At 49.8% G+C, this 15,664-nt stretch overlaps 2 protein-coding genes across 4 annotated transcripts in view; both read right to left on the minus strand.

Annotated features, from left to right (window-relative positions):
• The window catches only part of LOC137428076 (phospholipid-transporting ATPase ID-like), a 43,110-nt gene extending 30,396 nt beyond the window's left edge, over positions 1–12,714 (minus strand). The window contains exons 1-3 of the mRNA XM_078777099.1: positions 12,697–12,714; positions 12,377–12,524; positions 357–462 (exon numbers count right to left, since the gene is read on the minus strand). Of these exons, the coding sequence (XP_078633225.1) occupies positions 357–462; positions 12,377–12,524; positions 12,697–12,714 (272 nt within the window). The remainder of the gene's footprint in view (positions 1–356; positions 463–12,376; positions 12,525–12,696) is intronic.
• The window catches only part of LOC137427079 (CD276 antigen-like), a 338,480-nt gene that overhangs the window by 120,093 nt on the left and 202,723 nt on the right, over positions 1–15,664 (minus strand). The gene's annotated exons all lie outside the window — the stretch shown is intronic.

Genomic DNA, 15,664 nt, shown 5'->3' on the forward strand with positions numbered 1-15,664 from the left:
TTGGGAATGGGAATGAAGGGAATCGATCTTTTTCACTTGGTGCAATGGAGTGTCATGTTAATGGACGACAAAGCCTTAATCTAAAACACATAATAAAGATATAAACTACTGAACAAGGATTTTATCGTGTCCTTCAATGTGTGCTTTATGGAATTAACTACCGGGACGCCCTTTTAACCTTTACACAACACTGGAGGCAGGAGGGGCCAGACTCAAGCAATAATAATAATACACACAATCAAAAAAATACAGTCCTCATATCCGCAACAATATTATATAATAAATATTATATAATATATTATATAATACTAACAAATATATTATATAATAATATTATATAATAAGGTCATCAGTACCTTAATTCCTGGGAAACCTCTTCAATCGTGGAGCCACAAAGAATGAAGAGCTCCGTTGTTGAATCGGACAGCAAATTACAAGAGTAACCGATATTCACCGCAGTCTCTGGAAGAGAAAAATGAAACTTCCTCATTGATTATACAGTTCTTGGATTTGATGTACATGTCACATGACTTCCTCTTCGTAAAAGACGGTCGTCTTTAATGTCGACCAACTAATGCTACTTGACTGGACATCGGACTTAACGGCCAGCTGAGGGTTGGTGCAATTTGTGTTGCAACACCCGGCATGCAAAACACCAATCCGATGGTTTATATCGTTGGGTTGGGAATGAAATCCAGGCTAGAATGCTCAAAAGTAGCGTGCTTCCTCTGCAACATCCTGCCATGCACTTTTGCACCTGAGATATAAGAAAAATTATTTCATTGTTTCTAATTAAATTTCTGTACTATATAGATGTGGACACACACAGACAGACAGACAAACGTGACATGATCCACACAATTGATTACCTTAAATGAAGTGCTGGAAGTGTCCACCACCACAATGTTGCAGGCACAAATTCATACTTCGCAGCATGCTCTCCGACACAGAGTGAAGCATTTCTTGGGGAATATTGCTGGTTGTGTCACCGATTTATTGATTTTAATTCACCAAGAGTGTGTGGATTTGTAGCGTACACTATATCCTTCAAATATCCCCACAAAAATAAACCAGGGGAGATGTAATATCTGGGGATCAAGGTGGCCATAATGACTTGGACACTACATGGTCACCAAAGGTTAGCCTAAGTTCGTTCATGTTGTTTCGCAAAGTGTGACTCCTGACACCATCTTGCTGAAACAATCCTTGTTTGATTTTGTGTAAAGCCCCTGTCACACCTTGACGATTTAGCCAGCGTATGCCGACGTATCAAAATTGAGTGCTGGTGTGAGTCATAAGCTGGCATACGTCGACAAATTTTGTGCATGCACGAAATTTGTCGACGAGCTCGGCGTACTACGACGTATGCCAGCGTGCTTCAGCGTGCTCTTAACGTAGCCAAATTTTTCATACGTCGGCATACGCTGGCTAAAACGTCAAGGTGTGACAGCGGCTTAAGGTGCCCAAGAAACTCATGGATTATGGAGATGTAACATTCTGAGTTTACTGTTTCTGAGAAGAAAATTTGGCCAATAATGCTTTGCTGACAACAGCACAACAAGCGAAAATTTTTCATGCATTGCATAATGTGTTCACTTAGACATAAACGAGTGTTTTGTGAATTTACATGCCAAGAAAGTTGAAACAATGCTTCGTCTGTAAAAAAAAAACATAACATCCAAAGCATCGTCTTGTTCTCTTTCCATCCTCTGGAGCCACTCACAGTAGGCCACACATTTCTCTTTGTCTGGCTCCAGTAACTGATGCAGCGCATGATTTTTGTAGCGATAACGTTTGAGTGTCTTGACCACCTTCCTTGCACTGGAATACGAATGTGAGCTTGTTGTGCTGAACGTCTCAGACATTTCTTCGGACTTGCTTCCATTCTTTTCTGCACTTCATACGCTTTCTGTGGTGTAACACTTGGCTGGCGCATGGACGTGCTTTTTAACTTTCATGCAACCTCTTTCTCTGAACTGCTTCACCAGTTTTCATATCACTGTTTTTGAAAGTTTCGTTTGAACACCAAAGCGACTTTTAAATCACTCAGTTGTCACTGAACACGTTGCTATTATGGTCCATGTACTCGTATGAACCATGCACCCTATTGTGTACATACGTTGCCATTAACCATAGCATTATTGATGATTGATTGATTATTACTCCCGCGAGGGAGTAATGCATTCGATCGTGTCCGTGTGTGTGTGTGTGTGTGTGTGTTTGTGAACAAGATATCTGGAAAAGTTCTGAACGGATTTGTATGAAAGTTGGTGGGATGAATGCCCTTGCGATAGGAAGAATTGATTAGTTTTTGGTGAAGCTCAGGATATTATTCCGGATCCAGGAATTTTTTGAAGGATTGTTTACCATTGGAAGATGGGGCTAATTTTTTTTTAAACATTATCTTCTATATATTCTATATTTAACATTGTGATATGAAAATAGTTTTCATATTTGTTGTAAATGTAGTTTAAACTCGTGGTTATGCGTTAGAGCGGTGGATTTTGTTAGCAGCGTCGTCTTCAAGGTTCTTTTTTTTTTCTAATAAAGACATATTCTGTCATTTTAAAACCACCAAAGTGTGTATTAGGTTTCCCCGTTTCATAAAATGCATCGTTTGATACGTATAATGCTTTAAAACTGTTTTTTTTTTTGTTTTTTTTTTACCTCAGAAGAGATATTGTAGCGACCCATGGGTCCCCCAAAGCTCGAGACCAGCAACAGAATCTCCTGGCCCAAGCCGGTGATGTAACCGGCGGCCAAACCGCGGCGCCGAGGTTATAATCCTTTGCACCTGTCGGTCACATGACCACCAAAGCGTGCCTCGCCTGAGAGGCGGGGCTTTGGTTCTGATGTATGCTTTTTGGTTTGGATATATATATGCGAACCCGATAAACGGGCTAGCAGAGTTCCCGAGATGATTATACAATAAACATCTTCTCGGACGAGTTTGTGACTTGTCCGTCACTTTTTTTTTTTTTTTTTTTTTTTTTTTTTTGTATACAAGATCGAGGCTCGTGAAAGAGCGAACATTAATCACACAGAAAGACAAACAGACACACAAAACAAACAAGTGAATCCTCTTGGATTGCGCTGAGGTTCGGGCATGGAATTTCTAGGAGGAAGTATAATTTGTATGCAATGAAAGTACATGTAATATGGGATCGAGTAAGATCGAGTAAGCTTCACCAGTGCGCGTGCGCGAATTTACGTCACGTCGGCAGCGAGAAGGCGTTCCCCAACACGAACCAATCAGGAACTGCCACGCCCACTTATATGATCTCAGAATTCCTGTGACAGGAATTAGTGTTACACTGGCTGGAAGTCATTCGCTAGAGGCGCTTCCTCAGCGCCAATCACCAGTGCGCGTGCGCGAATTTACGTCACGTCGGCAGCGAGAAGGCGTTCCCCAACACGAACCAATCAGGAACTGCCACGCCCACTTATATGATCTCAGAATTCCTGTGACAGGAATTAGCGTTACACTGGCTGGAAGTCAATCGCTAAAGGCGCTTCCTCAGCGCCAATAACATCGGGAGCGGTAGACAAGATGGGGAGAGAGGGGGAAGGACACAAACACAACATTTCAGAGCAGGGACCGAGAGACATGGAGACATCGAGAGAACTGTGGGAGGGAGACGGCTTTGGGGGGGAGGCATGGGAAGGGGGGGGGGGTGGGAGAGGTATAAAACATATGGACACTGCCAAGACTTCCAGGAAAGCAGTTGGAATTTCAAACAAGGTGGATCTGGGGTGAATTAGTGGGGGTAGAAAAGATCAAGGTTTTGGATGGGGGAAGATAAGAGATGGTGGTGAACAGCTGTTTTGAAGACCTGGAGGGAGGAGTGTGATTGAAGTGAGTGTGGGAGTTTGTTCCAGAGGCCGGAGAAAAGAGGAATGAAAGAGTGAAGGTGAGCAGAGAGCCGAGATTTCGGCAGTTTAACCATCAGAGGGTGGCTGGCAGATCTTGTGCGACCTGTAGGAATATTTGGGGGACAGAGCACAGAGAGAGCTGGGGGAGCAAGGCCGGAGAGGAGTCGGTAGAAGACAGAAAGACCACCTACCTGCCTGCGGTGAGTGAGTGAAAGGCCCTCAGAGATAGCTTCATCGCGGGAGATTCCAATGATTCTGAAAGCTTTGGATTCAACAGCGTAAAGCCGAGCCAGGTGTGAGGCAGGAGCACCAGCCCATAGGGGAGAACAGTATTCCATTGAGCTGCGGATGAAAGCCTTGTATGTGGTGAGGAGCTCAGGTGTGCCTAGGAAGGACTTCGCACGACGGAGGATGCCCAGTCGGCGACTGGCTTTGGAGGCCAGCTTGGAAATGTGGTTTTCCCAAGAAAGATCATGGCAGATGGTGAGACCCAAAAGCTTGAGCGACAGAACTTCTTGGAGAGGATTGTTGAGAAAGTAGATGGGAGGGTTGTCCAGTCGATCTTTTCGGAGAGACATAGTAAGAGTGTGAGATTTGTCAGGATTGAAAGACATGTTCCACATGTTTGACCAGTCTGTGATTTTGTCCAGGTCTTCAGAGAGTGAGGAGGCTGCAGACTGCCGATCTGAGGGAAGAGGAATGGAGCGGCAGAGAGTGGAGTCATCAGCAAAGAGATACAGAGGATTTTCCAGAGAGTCGGAGAGATCATTGATAAAGACCAGAAAAAGCACAGGGCCCAGCACACTGCCTTGGGGAACTCCAGCCTGAACGGGAAGGGGAGATGAGAGAAATCCATTCAGGGCCACACGTTGACTACGACCAGAGAGGAAGTCCGCAAGCCATGCATGGAGATTTCCATGGATACCATAGGAGGAGAGTTTGGTGAGCAGAGCTGGGTGCCAGACCGTATCGAAGGCACGTGACTCCCAGCGTGACACCCAGACGGACTTCGTCCATCTCAAGCAGGAGCGCTGCTCCTTCACTGGTGACCCCGAGTTTATGACACACGATGGACACGGCAGTGTCCCTCAAACTGCCCACTTTCTGGGAAGCACATGCCGCCGTCTGGTTCGCTCAGGTGGACTCCCAGTTCGCCCTGCATGGCATTACGGAGGACACCACGAAATACCATTACGTCGTCGGCGCGCTCGGCTCCGTGACCGCCGCCCGCTGCCTGAGCCTCCTCCAGAGCCCGCCCGCTGACGGCAAGTACGACGCCATCAAGGCACTTCTTCTGGGCGCTTTCGCCCTCTCCCCGGCTGAACGCGCACGACGCCTGCTCGACCTTCCTGAGCTCGGCGATATGCGCCCGTCCGAACGTATGGACTACATGCTCGCGTTGCTCGGCGAGCATTCCTCAGATTTCCTTTTCCAAGAGCTTTTTCTCCGCCAGCTCCGGCCCAGGTCCGGGTCGCCCTGGCAAGCACGAACATCACGAACCCCCGCGACCTCGCCAGGGAGGCCGACAAGATCGATTCGGCAAGCCAGCTCGTCGGGGTGGCTGACGGGAGCCCGCCCGCCGCCCAGTCGGCACCCGCGGCGCAGTTTCCCGCCCACCCGCCCAACGCCCGTGACGCAGCTTCCTTCCCGGAGGCCGCCGGGCCGGCGCGACTGGCAGTGGCGACGCCACGTCACCCGGTCCCAACGCGTCGACCGGAGCCCCCGCCAGACCCGGCCTGGTGTTATTTCCACGCCAGGTTCGGGCGGCGGGCCCGATTATGTCGACCCCCATGCACGTTCGGCAAGTCGGGAAACAGTCGGGCCGGCGCTCACTACCAGCCATGAGCGCCGGCCGTTCCGGAAACCTGCTATTCATCGCGGACCAAGCGTCGGGGCGGCGTTTTCTCTGCGACACCGGCGCTCAGCTGAGCGTCATTCCCGCTTCCGCAGAGGACAGGCGGGCCGCCATTTGCGGCCCCTCCTTAATCGCGGCCAACGGCTCCGCCATCCGCACCTTCGGCCCACGCACCGTCGCCCTCCGCTTCGGCAGCCAGCTCTTTCGCTGGGAGTTCGTGACGGCGGACGTCCCCATGGCTTTGCTCGGGGCCGATTTCCTTTGCGCCCATGGGCTGCTGGTCGACGTTAAACGTCGGCGTCTCATCAATGCCGAAACTTTCAGCTCGCTGGCGTGCGCCTTGAGCCATTCCGCACCCACCGAGCTTTCCTGCGTCCTCCTGTTGGCAGACAACTTCGCGCGTCTCCTCGCAGAGTTCCCAGCCCTCACGCGGCCGACGTTTTTGGCCGTCGCGGTGCATCACGGCATCGAGCATCACATTCCCACTATGGGCCCGCCGGTGTACGCCCGAGCTCGCCGTCTCGACCCAGCTAAACTCGCCGTCGCCAAGGCCGAGTTCGCCGCGCTAGAGCGCCTCGGCATCGTGCGGCGCTCCGACAGCGCCTGGGCTTCGCCGCTGCACATCGTCCCGAAGCCGGGGGGCGGATGGCGGCCATGCGGCGACGACCGCCGCCTCAACGACGCCACTACCCCCGACAGGTACCCCGTCGCGCACATCCAGGATTTTTCCGCCCGGTTGGCGGGGCGGACCATTTTTTCAAAAGTGGACCTGATTCGGGGGTACCAACAGGTGCCCGTCCGCCCGGCCGACATCCCGAAGACGGCCGTTATTACACCTTTCGGCCTCTTCGAATACCTCCGGATGCCCTTCGGCCTCAAAAACGCGGCACAGGCGTTCCAGTGCCTGATGGACGGCGTGCTGCGCAACTTGCCGTTCCTCTTTACGCCGACATCCTCATCGCCAGCACGTCCAGAGCCGAGCACCTCCTCCACCTCCGGACGCTGTTCGGCTGCCTCAGCGAGCACAGCTTGATCGTCAACCCGGCCAAATGTCACTTTGGTGCGGCGACGATCGACTTTTTGGGCCACCACATCACCCGGAACGGCACCGTACCGCTACCGGCCAAAGTCGAGGCCATCGCCGCTTTCCCGCGCCCCCGCTCCGTCAAGGCGCTGCAGGAGTTCCTCGGGATGGTGAACGTTTACCACCGCTTCGTGCCCCGAGCTGCGCAACTCATGTGGCCCTTGTACACCGCCCTCCGCGGCCTGCCGGCGAAGCGCGACGTCGTCTGGTCCGCGGACATGGACGCTGCTTTCACCGGCGCGAAACGGGCCCTCGCCAACGCCATGCTGCTGGCCCACCCGGTACCCCATGCTCCCATCGCCCTCACCACAGACGCCTCCGACTATGCCGTGGGCGCGGTTCATGAGCAATGGGTAAACGGGGCCTGGCAGCCACTCGCGTTCTTCAGCCGGCAACTCCTGCCAAACGAGTTGAAGTACAGCACTTTTGACCGCGAGCTCGTCGGGCTGTACCTGGCCGTCCGCCATTTTCGCCACCTCCTGGAGGGCCGCCCGTTCATGGCCTTTGTCGACCACAAGCCATTGATTTTCGCCATGGCCAAGGTCATGGAGCCGTGGTCGGCCCGCCAGCAGCGCCACCTCTCCGCCGTGTCGGAATACACCACGGACATCCGGTACGTCGCCGGAAAGGACAACGCCATGGCCGACTGCCTTTCTCGAGCCGGCGCCAACGCCGTCCACCTCGGCATCGATTTCGCCCTGATGGCGACGGACCAGGCCACCGACGGCACGGTGCAGGCGCTCCGGGTGGCGGACACGGGCCTCCGCTTGACTGACGTCCCCTTCGTGGACACGGTCCTGCTTTGTGACGTCTCCCAAGGCTGACCTCGCCCCGTTGTGCCGGTCACCTGGCGGCGGCGCATTTTTGCTTCGCTCCACGGCCTCTCACACCCGGGCCGGAAGGCGTCCCAGAGGCTGGTGTCGGCACGTTTCGTCTGGCACGGGTTGCGACGGGACGACCGCGACTGGGCCAATGCCTGCACACCCTGCCAGCGGGCCAAGGTCCACCGTCACACCCAGGCTCCGCTGGCTCCTTTCACCGTGCCTGAGCGACGTTTCGACCACGTCCACGTGGACCTGGTGGGTCCCCTGCCCCCATCGCAGGGGTTCACCCACCTGCTTACCATGGTGGACAGGACCACCAGGTGGCCGGAGGCCATGCCCCTCACCTCCACCACCACTGCCGACGTGGCCCAGGCGTTCATCGCCACCTGGGTCGCGCGTTTCGGCGCACCGGCGGACATCTCGTCGGACCGCGGCCCACAGTTCACGTCCGAACTGTGGGGCGTGGTCGCCCGCACGTTGGGCGTTACCCTGCACTGCACCATGGCCTACCACCCCCAGGCCAACGGGTTGTGCGAGCGGTTCCACCGCTCCATGAAGGCCGCACTCATGGCCGGCCTCCAGGACGACGGCTGGGCCGACCGGCTCCCGTGGGTCGTTTTGGGCCTCCGCACGGCTCCAAAGGAGGACCTCCAGGCGTCCACCGCCGAGCTGGTGTACGGCCAGGCCCTCCGCGTCCCGGGCGAGTTCGTGCCCGACGCCACCAGCCCCTGGTCCGCCGCGCACCAGCGCACGGACTTCCAGGAGGCCGCCCAACGTTTCGCCCCGGTGCCCACATCCCGCCACGGCGACCCCCAATCCTACATCCCCCCAGCACTCCGCACGGCGGAGTACGTCTTTGTGCGCCACGACGTGCACCGGGGGCCGCTCCGGCCACCATACGACGGACCCTTCCGGGTCCTACGACGGGACAACAAGTCCTTCGTCGTCAGCATTGGCGGCCGGGCGGACCGGATTTCGGTGGACCGCCTCAAGCCGGCCCACATGGACATCGGCCAGCCGCCACGGCTGGCTCTCCCACTGCGGCGCGGCCGCCCCCCGTCCACTGCACCCCCCGTCCGGCCACCCGCCACCACACCGGACCCCCCCCCCACCCCCCGCGACCAGCCAGGGGTCGTTTCGGTCGGGTCATCCAGACCCCCCTCAGGTTGACTTTCCTGGACCAAGTCGATTCTGGGGGGGCGTGTGTAGCGACCCATGGGTCCCCCAAAGCTCGAGACCGGCAAAAGAATCTCCTGGCCCAAGCCGGTGACGTAACCGGTGGCCAAACCGCGGCGCCGAGGTTATAATCCTTTGCACCTGTCGGTCACATGACCACCAAAGCGTGCCTCGCCTGAGAGGCGGGGCTTTGGTTCTGATGTATGCTTTTTGGTTTGGATATATATATGCGAACCCGATAAACGGGCTAGCAGAGTTCCCGAGATGATTATACAATAAACATCTTCTCGGACGAGTTTGTGTCTTGTCCGTCACTTCGTCCGTCTCAAGCAGGAGCGCTGCTCCTTCAATATCAACATTTAGTTTTACCTCAGCGAATGTCAATCACGGTGTCAGTATTTGATGAACTTATAAAGACTTAGGTGAGTTATAAGTGTGACCAGCATGTGCACGGGATTCTTACCAGAAGAATGAGTGCTCGCAACCTCGCATTAGTTTGTACGACTGAAAATGAGCGAATTTTGTTTTGACGTTTGGGCCAGTTTTATATGTTGTATCCCTAAGGAATGAAACGCACGTTTTTCCTGGCTTACAATTTTATTTGAAGTTACACATGCTTCAAAATACACTCACTTATATAGAATTGAACGCTGAAACCGAAAATGTAAGTGAAATTGCCTTGTTTTTTTTAAACATTATCTTCTATATATTATATATATATATATATCTATATATTATATATATATATATATATATATATATATATATATATATATATATACTGAAACGCAAAAGAAATTTACCACCTTTGAAACCTTTAAATATCAACAATAACACTGCGTGTAGTAAATGTGTGAACTTATTTGTGGACAATAGTGTCCTCACTGTCAGACAAAACGGTCACGGATGGTCACTTGAACCTTCAATGGTCACTTCATAGCACAGCTGTTGAACAGCCGTTTTGACTGTCAGTGATTAGCCAAGGGGTACGGGATGATTTTAATGAGCTGCACGTGATGTCTTGATATTGGCTTTAAAAAGGCCAGTGCAAAATGGGCATTTTGACCAAAAAATTTGACCATTTTGACCAACTTCAAAAAGACCGAAAACGCAAAAGAAACTTATCACTTGTTTGAAATGTAATAAAATTGTAACAGTTCAAAATAAAACAAACCAACAATTGCTAATTGAAACATTGGCATTTTATTGATGACATGTCAAGTTTTTGACCAAGATACACCATCTCATCAGTTTGTTCTACAGTACAGAACAGCACAGGGTGCAATGTCAGTCCCCTTTCAATAGCGTGTGTGGCCACCATTGTTTTGGATACAGGCAGTGCATCGTCGGCGTATACTGCCTACCAGTCTTTGGATGGATTGCTGCTGGATTCTGTCCCACTCAGTCCTCAATGTCTGAAGCAGCTCTGCCCATGTCCTGGCCCTGCCAACTACGCATCTCCCAAGCTCATCCCACAGGTGCTCTATGGGATTCAGGTCAGGGGAGAACGCAGGCCACTGCATGGTGTTGATGTTCTCGCCTTGGAGAAATGCAGTGGTAAAGCGAGCAGCATGGGGACGAGCGTTGTCATGCTGAAAGGTTCTCAGTTCTGGGTGGTCTAGCAGGAATGGCAGCAGATGAGGTCGCAGGATGTTATCCACATACCGCTGGGTGTTAAGATTCCCATCCACAACCACCAGTGGCGTCCTGTACCGGCCTGATATGGCGGCCCACACCATCACACTTGGGCCACCCCACCTGTTGGCTTGACGCACGCAACAATCGGCATATCGCTCGCCAGTTCTTCTCCAGACACGCTCACGCCCATCAGGACTGTCCACACAGAACCTTGACTCATCGCTGAAAGCGACCTCGTTCCACTGCGCCAAGGTCCACCGCTGATGCTGCTGGCACCATCTCTGTCGGTTGCGGCGATGGGCAGCCATCATCACGGGGCCTCTGTATGGTCTTCTGGCAGTCAGACCATAGTCATGCAGTCGTCTTCGTGCAGTATCATTGGAGATCCGTGGTTTGCATGCCCCAGAGTTTCTGCCGCAGTGCGGGATGCTGGACGGAATCGATCCCGCAGGTGACTTCGGACCATCTGCCTGTCCTGCCTTGCAGTGGTGACTCTTGGCCTCCCTGATCGAGGTCTGTCATCTGCAGAGTTGTGGAGGGTGTCTCTGTCCACCAGGGCTGATATCGTCTGGTGTGAACAGCCAAGGCGACGTGCCACCTCACGGTAGCTCAGTCCGCCTTGCAGCATGCCCAGGGCACGTTGCCGTTTATCCCTTGACAATCGTGGCATGTTGATTGAAATGCCCATTTTGCACTGGCCTTTTTAAAGCCAATATCAAGACATCACGTGCAGCTCATTAAAATCATCCCGTACCCCTTGGCTAATCACTGACAGTCAAAACGGCTGTTCAACAGCTGTGCTATGAAGTGACCATTGAAGGTTCAAGTGACCATCCGTGACCGTTTTGTCTGACAGAGAGGACACTATTGTCCACAAATAAGTTCACACATTTACTACACACAGTGTTATTGTTGATATTTAAAGGTTTCAAAGGTGGTAAGTTTCTTTTGCGTTTTCGGTCTTTTTGAAGTTGGTCAAAATGGTCAAATTTTTCGGTCAAAATGCCCATTTTGCATTGGCCTTTTTAAAGCCAATATGAAGACATCACGTGCAGCTCATTAAAATCATCCCGTACCCCTTGGCTAATCACTGACAGTCAAAACGGCTGTTCAACAGCTGTGCTATGAAGTGACCATTGAAGGTTCAAGTGACCATCCGTGACCGTTTTGTCTGACAGTGAGGACACTATTGTCCACAAATAAGTTCACACATTTACTACACGCAGTGTTATTGTTGATATTTAAAGGTTTCAAAGGTGGTAAGTTTCTTTTGGGTTTCAGTATATATATATATATATATATATATATATATATATATATATATATATATATATATATATATATATATATATATATATATCTGTGCAGTGTCTGTCTTGTGTTGTCTTGTCTTGTGTTGTCACTGAACTACTCCCTCAAACTTTTGTGAAATCGTACTATTCCAACTTGACCCACGGCGGGAGTATGTGCTCTACTGAGTGGTGTTGTGGTTAGGATATTTAACGACCACTTTTATACACATTATGGCTAAATTGCATCAATGAAGGTAAATATGACAGTGAAAACGGTTAAATGTTACTGCCGGGTCACATGATAAATCACATGATACCTGATAAATCTCTCCCAGGATCATGTTACATCTTTCTGTAACTTGAGACAACAATTACGCAAAATATTAGGTTCCTAAGAGATATAGTTTTCGTGTATGGGAATTATTTATGGTTCTCGAATAAAATAATCACCCTGTATAACTATGTGGGAAATGTGGATGACAAAGTTCCAATACGTGGCATTTTGAATTTCGATGAGGACATCAGAAATACCTCACAATAAACAATTGGACAATTTAAAATATTATTCATGTCCACAGCATCATTCTCTGATGTTAAAATGTCAACATTTACCATCAGACCAACCAATTGTTACCTTGTTTATCTCCAGTAAGGACCCAAACTCTCAGTTTGGCTGACAAAAGGCTCAAAATGGTATCTGGCACTCCTTCTTGTAAGCGGTCTTCAATTGCTGAAGCTCCAAGCAGCTGCGGGTTACAACTGGCTTCAAACACCGACAAGTTCTACTAAAAAACGCCAAATGTACCACATGAACAGAGATCGTAAATTCCACAGAAAACTTGATCCTATTAAAAGGTTCACATGGTGTGCACTACTATAACTGTGAGCAATGCATCATGGGAGTGCACAGTCATTCAGAAGGCATGTTAAGCCGGCTGTCTCAACCACGCTCACGTAAAAGACCCCACCCATATTATCAAGATTAAGGCCATTTTTCTTAATCTTATTTAATCCATCTTATATCTTTTTATATATATATATTTATATAAACAGGAATCAAATTCCTGCGAGGGGCTAATTGTGAAAAAATTCTGACTCAATACGGGGCTCGAACCACGGACCTCCGTTGATAACGCATCAACAGCCCACTGCGCTATTGAGCCATCCGCAATCTCCTCAGAAATTTCCACACTTAACACTGCGAGCTTTATCATGGCCGATGTCTTACGTGCCTGCTAGGCAGACCCCAAATGTTAGCGTAAGTATATGCATGCGTATGTATGTGTGTATAAGCAGAAGTGCATTGAAGATTAATTCATCTACAATTTTCATGAACAGAAATCAAATTCCTGCGAGAGGCTAAGTATGTTTATTGGTAGAAACAGGAATTCAGTGTAAATATTCAGTGAAGATATGTTGCAATGGGTGCAGCTGGTAACAGCTGGTAACCTTGACAACTTTGTTGCATTCTATCAGCTAAGATTTTCAATCCATGCTTGTTGTGCCTCTGGAGTACTGCTCGGGAGTGACGGTGATATGATGAAAGCTCAGCTGGGAAATGGGTTTAGGCATGTTTTGGGCCTACCGCCTGATGGAATATAACCAAAGTTCTTTCTATACCAACCGACCATCTCCAGGCACATAACCCTCTCCACATCGTTTCTTCAGCTCCGACCTTCCTCCTCTCTCTATATTCCTCATAGCTTTGCTTTCAGCAATTTCCGACAGCATTTCATTCTGGATTCCCATTCGATGATCCATAGATCAGTCGTTTCCATTTCACTTTTCAACATCGGTTTAGCTTCGAGATATCACTTTATATTCGTCATTGCAACTTGTGATGCAACACAAATAGTGCACGGAAAAGGTCATCAAAAACGATTTTAAGGGAATTCTTTTCGATTTTTCGAAGCGGTCTATAGGGGGTTAAGGGGTGGAAAGGGTCGAAAGGGGGTTAAGGGGTGGAAAGTGTCTAAAGGGTGTAAAGGAGTGAAGCTGTACTTGTAGAAAAGAAATTACCTTGGGTTCACAAATAAATTAACTCTGGAGTGCAACACAACAATAACGGGACACATGAACTCAACAACAGACAGACAACAGACACTGCCCAGATATATAGATATCTATCTATAATTCCAGTAATCTCTGTCTGTACGTTTGTACGTTTGTCTGTGACCGCTGTTTCTCGACAACCACGGGTCCGATATACTTTTAACTTGCCAGGTATATTGCTGGGGACCCGAGGATGTGCCTTTTCAAGGTTTCATATTAATCGGACAATTACTTACCGAGCTATGTCCAAAAAACGATTCAACCAATCAGAGAGCTTGCAGAGGGCTTTGCGAATGGACCAAACCATTCATGTAAATAGAGGGGGGGGTTCTGTGGTCGTTGCGAATGGACCAAACCATTCACATCGAATCATCGAATCACATCGAATGGACCAAACCGTTCGCTTTGGACCAAACCATTGCATGTAAATAGAGGGGGGGGGGGGGTTCTGTGGTCGTTGCGAATGGACCAAACCATTCATGTAAATAGAGGGGGGGGGGGGGTTCTGTGGTCGTTACTGCCACGTGGTTTCAAAGTTTTTTTTTGTTGTTGTTGTTTGCACGCATGTTTTTTTGCACCCACGTACGGGCACGCCCTAGGATGTTTACACACACACACCCCTACACAAATTTTTTTTTTTTTTTTTTTTTGGCAAGGAACGGGCACCCACGTACGGGCACGTCCTAGCTTATATATAGTACGGGCATGCCCTAGTATAGATAAATGACTGTACCTGAGTTGCTGTTTAGTCATGGTTTCCACCAATCATAATTCAAACAATCATAATGCACAAATGTATTTGTAATATACGTGATATTACATTTTATAAACAATTGAAGTTGAAAAAAAAAAATTCCCCCCCCCCAAAAAAAAAATTGGAAAGATTTTCTAAAAACATACCCTTAGGACATACGGACGGGAGAGATAGGTGCATACCAGAAGTTTGGTACGATTTCACAAAAGTTTGAGGGAGTAGTTCAGTGACAACACAATACAAATATATATATATATATATATATATATATATATATATATATATATTATTGTTATGGACGCGGTTAAAGATGTTATTTTGACCGAGCGGTGGTGTAACCGCGGCCGAACAGTTATTCCCCGACTCTAACACCCGATTTACCCCAAACTTTGGCCGGATCGCGCCACCGCTATTCAATCGGGAAAACTCTAAAGCGACCGAATGCAAAGAGGAAAAGGAATAAGACGAGAAAAGGGTTGAAAATACTACGAAATTTATTTACTATTTACAGGCTCAAAATAACCAAGGAAGAAGGAAGGATAAGAAAATAATTTACAGAAGATATTGGAGACACAGTGCAACGCTAGCTTACCTACAGTCTTAATTAACCCTGGGACAGAACAAACAAGGACAGACTCACGCGGGGAATGATGATAGGACTGGCAGGAGGTGAATGACTGGAGGGAGAGGAAGGTCCACGGGTACTGCCGCACGATCGGCTCGTTGGGCAGCCGCCATTCCTTTGCGGCCCTGCTCCAAACTGCCATCCAGGCCCACGCTGCTGTGGCTGCAGTTTCGGTGGCTCGAGCTGCTGTAAACGCAGTATCGGTGGCTCGAGCTGCTGTAAACGCAGTTTCGGTGGCTCGAGCTGCAGCTCAACTCTGGACTTCTCTCGGACTCAACTCAAAGCGCCTCTCTTGGACTCAACTCAAAGCGCATCTCTTGGACCCAACTCAAAGCGCATCTCTTGGACCCAACTGCTTGGATTCCCTCTCGTCTCCCTGTAAAAGCTCATCTGCCTTGGGAAACGCCCTGCCGTGGGTTATATAGGCCCCGCGCCTCAACCTTTGCGAACCTCCCCGATCGCTCTTCCTCCGCCATCTCGAGCCAAACCCC

Source organism: Myxine glutinosa, chromosome 5, assembly GCF_964187855.1.
Source record: "Myxine glutinosa chromosome 5, kmMyxGlut1.1, whole genome shotgun sequence".
NCBI classification, from domain to species: domain Eukaryota; kingdom Metazoa; phylum Chordata; class Myxini; order Myxiniformes; family Myxinidae; genus Myxine; species Myxine glutinosa.